Here is a 4859-nt window from a genome sequence, read left to right as displayed (position 1 = left end):
AAATGAACGGAGCTCACCAGGCTGGAAACTTCCTCATAGGAGTGGGGGTCGAGGGGATAATAAATGTGGCCCAGGAAGAAGTGTGGGACACCCTGATAGCCAAAGCCCAAGGACTTCGAGCCGTGGCTGACGTGGTTCAACAGCTCCTGACTGTTGATGACGTTGTCTTGGCCAAGAAAAGTCCCGCATGTCCGCAGGACCCGAATCCTGAACCCAAGAAGAGGAGTGCCCGTCCCCTGTGAGAAAAACGGAGCCCTTGGAACAAATAAGTGGTAACATCCTTAATAAAGTGGGGTCGCTAAGAAGGGCGTTGCCACCCCAAAAAATGATTGCTTGCCTTGTGTTGCCTCCAAGCTTGGTGCTATTTGAGTCCATTTCTTTAGATAAAAACAACATATAAAGAACCACAAGCAGAGTCCTTCTTCTTGATTTACTTCCTTTCAGATTCTTGGCTTTTTTCGTTTCCTGTTTCTCTCCATCAGGTTCTGTTCCTTCCCTCCAAGAAAAGCAAGATTCAATTCCATTAAAGATTTTTAAATTGAGTAACTGGGTTTGGGGAATGTGAAAAAAAAAAAAAAAAAGCAGGTATCTCTTCTCAACTATTTTGAGTATTCCTGCATGAATTCTAATATATGTGAATTTCTATCCAGATGTCACTTTAACAATCTGAGAACATCAGTTTCAGCTTAAAGGAGTGACCACTCATTTCTGTTGTGATTATTTGGGAAAAGGGAGAATATTAAGGCAAAAAAAATCAATGTAAAAGAAAAAAAATGAGGTGGGAGGCAACTATTTTTAAAAAGCATCCTTGGCATGTATAACAAAAGGTAAGAACACACTCTTTAGAACCACACACAGCTCTGGAGTAGGAGAGGAGCAGTGGGGAGCACCCTGCACCAGGGTGTCCTGGCCAGGCTGTGATTATGACAAGGTGCTGTGCTGTGCTGTGCTTCGTCGCTCAGTCACGTCCAACTCTTTGCATCCCCATGGACGCTAACCCTCCAGGCTCCTCTATCCATGGGATTCTCCAGGCAAGATTACTGGAGTGGGTTGTCATGCCCTCCTTCAGGGGATCTTCCCAACCCAGGGATTGAACCCAGGTCTCCCGCATTTCGAGGCGGATTCTTTACTGTCTGAGCCTCCAGGGAAGCCCATGACCAGGTATCCCTGGGCAATAAAGGGGGGTTTGAGTAGAGCCAGAGCATGTTACCCAAAGCCTTTCCCACTTAGCCATCTGAGTTTCTTTGCCTCTAGGAAAAGAGCAGCATGTCGGGGCAGAAGTGAGGCGATGGGAGGCTGCAGTCTATTGGAATCAAAACAAAAAGGCTTAAGCATTTGGAGAGAAAACCAAACTCAAGAAACAACTGTCTTACAGCAGGCAAAGATTCTTTGAAACCCGGAAGCGAAATCCTGAGACTCTGTTAGTGAACAAAGGATGGTGGATGAAAATGTACTAGAACTAGACTCACTATTACAAACTTCAGATCTATACAACATCCTCCATGGGTGGGTCTGTCCTTGTTTGTCTTCATTATTAAATCTTAGCAAATATAAGTAAATGCTGTCATATTTCTTCCCTGCCCTCAGGTTCCATATTATTCTCATAGAGGCTCAAATTCCATAATCATAGTGATGATGATAGTTAACTTTGTAAAGCAGTTCAAAAGCACTTTGTACTCATTTTATTTAATCATCAAAACAAACTTAGGAGAAAGAAGCTTGTTATCGCTCAGTTGCTGGAGACACAATTGAGCTTCAGAAAAATTAAGTGATTGGGTAAAGTTACACAGTAAATAGAAGTGGAAAACCCATTCTCTTATTCATTATTTTATTGCCCCAATCAAATTCCTCTGTTGTGTTGTTTTCATAGACATAACCCCTATGATTATGAAGAAAGTATGTCTCAAAATGGCCTTTGGAAAATGTACAATTAGTGTTTTCTAAATTAGGCAGAAAGCCATATTCATTTTGCAAAATAAAATAAAGATGGCTCTTGCTCACAGAGAACGTTTTAGTTATAGATCCAAGACATACGTAAGTCAAATAATGTAACTTAGTACCTTTTAAATGCCCTAACTTTGATACACGTGATTTTTTTGATAATTTACTTGGGGAGAAATCATACTGTAACATTACCATCTCCTTTCCCCTAGACAGACAGACATACACACACAGACATACACACAATTATATATATATATAAACAGACTCACAGACACAGAGACCAGACTTGTGGTTGCCAAGTGGGGTGGGGTGGTGGGTGGGAGAAGGATACATTGGGAGTTTGGGATTAGCAGATGCAAACTATTATATACAGAATGGATAAACAACAAGGCCCTACTGTATAGCACAGGAAACCATATTCAATATCCTGTGATAAACCATTCTGGAAAATAATATATATATGTATGTATAACAATCACTTTGCTGTACAGCAGAAATTAACACAATATTGTAAATCAACTACAATTTAAAAAAAATTGAAGACTGATCAAGAATAACCATGAAGGGACTAAATTTATCTGGAATTAACTAAATGAAATATTCTACCAACGGAGAAAGGGAGCAGGAAAAAGAAATTTTAAGATAATTTAATTATAGAAACTTTTTCAACACATTGAGTTCGGGGCTTGGAAATTCAAACTTTCTCCACATGGAAAGACCAAATGCGGCCTTCGGACACTAGCACTGACCGAGTTCACCTTTGGTTACTATGAAGCTAAGTAAGAGAGACTACAGTGGCCATCTGTCTGTATCAAAGGACAGATTTGAGATGCTGTTCTTATTCATCACACAGGTTAAAAACAAAATCATGGCTATCCCCATAAGTTTTCTTCTCACTGAACGAATGCATCAGAAAGGAGCGGTGGATTCTGGCTAGTGCCTCTCTGAACTTCACTGAATGCACAACAGAAAACGTTTTCATATCCAGACATTACACATTTTAAAAAACATCTTCACCCCTGTAGTTACCCCAGTATTGTCTCCTGTGCCCACTGACTCCAGAAACTAGCACTGCAGAGACCCCCACTGTGCTGCATGCCTGAGCTTGCTCTCCAGGGAAGCACCCCAAGCTCTGGCCCAGCATCCCCGCCCCTAACCCCCAGCAGTGAGATCTGCAAGCCAGTCCCCGTCTTGCCTGTGTAGATGCCAAATACTACACGCTTCACATTTCATTCCTACATTCATTTTGATTGAAAACCTCCTTCTCCCTCAATTTTATTAATGCAGTTTGTTTACAGAAGGTGAAATAATCCATTGCAATATTGTCTCATATGAAAAACAGTTTACAAAAAGACCTGAATGTTTTTCCTACATTAGATTTTAACCTGAGAAAAATCTGCACATCCTATAATTTCTGAAACTTAAATAGAAAACATTTCGAAGTATACCCAGATGTTACTGAAATTTAGCCTTGCTTGAGATATAAGCAATGTATTAGTTTTAGCCATATGACAGAATGATTTGACATAGGCATGTATCGTGAAACAATCACCAACAATTAGCTAACACGTATCGCCACACGTGGCTACAAGTTTTGGGGTTTTTTTAATGTGTTTATTTGGCTGCATCGGGTCTTAGTTGAGGCCCATGGGAACTTGCTGCACAGGTTTAGTTGCCCTGCAGTATGTGGGACCTTAATTCCCTGACCAGGGATTGAACCCAAGGCCCTTGCATTGTAAGGCACCCTCTTTTCTGTTGTTGTTACATAAATTAACCCATTTATTAGAGGCCAGAAGCATTATCAGATGGTGACGCTCCCACCGGCCCTTCAGCCCCTCCAGTCTCTGACAGCGGCTCTCCAGTGACAGCGGAGGTGGAGCTGCAGGTCCAGGCGCCACCAGCTACTGTTCTCACCAGGAACCACAGAGCCAAACGCCCCCGGCACGTCTCGTCATTTTGGTTTTGCCACAGAAGGAGCAGGTGTAGTCCACGTGCTGGCTGATTTCAATTTTCCGCGCCATTTTCCTGAGGGAGGCACTGGGACGGGTCCGTATTTGCCCACGATTCTAACCTCCTCGGTGCGTTTCACCATGTCGCGGCAAACCAGGTCCCCGCCCGAGAGCTGTGAGGCGCATTCTTAACCATTGGACCCCCAGGGAGGTCCCTGTCTCTCTGATAATAGACAGGTGGGAGGTGATAGCCCATTCTGATTTTCTCTTTACAATTTTTATTGGAGTATAGTTGATTTACAATGTTGTGTTAGCTTTAGGTGTACAGCAAAGTGTGTCAGTTATGTATATCCATGTATCCGTTTTAAGATTATTTTCCCATATAGGCCATTATAGAGTGTTGAGTAAGGTTCCCTATGCTATACAGTAGGTTCTTATCCGTTATCTGTTGTATATATGGTGGTGAGTGAGCAGTGAGTTATCTATTTTATATATAGTAGTGAGTATATGTCAATCCCAGTCTCCCAATTCATCCCTCCCCTCCCCATTCTGATTCTGATTTACATTTCTCTGATGATTAGAGTTGTTGAACACCTTTTCATGTACTCAAATGTTGGCATTTGTATGTCTTCTTAGAAAAAAATGTACAGATCTTCTGTCCATTTTACAATTACATTGTTTTTTGCTATTGAGTTGTGTGAGCTTTTCTTGAAATTTAAAGTCTGTATTCAGATGTTCAGCATCACACCACAGAGGTCCATCCATAGAGACTGAGGTGTTAATTGTCACAGTTTGAAATGATGCTTTCCTATTTCTGTGCAAATGTTTATTTTGCCCTATACGATGGTAGGCACTAAGTAGTAGAGAATGAGAATACCATCAGTGATTTGCAATATAGAAATAGTAATATAATATTTATCCAGAGAAAATATTTTCATTTTACTCCATTTTTCTATTATGTTACAA

General features: G+C 41.2%; 1 protein-coding gene and 1 pseudogene across 1 annotated transcript in view; one reads left to right on the top strand and one right to left on the bottom strand.

Moving 5' to 3' along the window:
• Positions 1-242, top strand: part of CCT8L2 (chaperonin containing TCP1, subunit 8 (theta)-like 2) — a 1808-nt gene extending 1566 nt beyond the window's left edge. The window contains exon 3 of the mRNA XM_010857353.1: positions 1-242. This exon is cut by the window's left edge and continues 26 nt beyond it. Within this exon, the coding sequence (XP_010855655.1) occupies positions 1-242 (242 nt within the window).
• A 964-nt stretch (positions 243-1206) lies between these two features.
• On the bottom strand, positions 1207-4036 carry LOC105001178 (annotated as a pseudogene).
• Positions 4037-4859: the final 823 nt, after the last annotated feature.

This window comes from Bison bison, unplaced genomic scaffold, assembly GCF_000754665.1.
Source record: "Bison bison bison isolate TAMUID 2011002044 unplaced genomic scaffold, Bison_UMD1.0 scf7180017864379, whole genome shotgun sequence".
Taxonomy (NCBI): Eukaryota; Metazoa; Chordata; class Mammalia; order Artiodactyla; family Bovidae; genus Bison; species Bison bison.
Note: the sequence above shows the minus strand (reverse complement) of the source record. Positions and strands in the feature narration are given on the sequence as shown.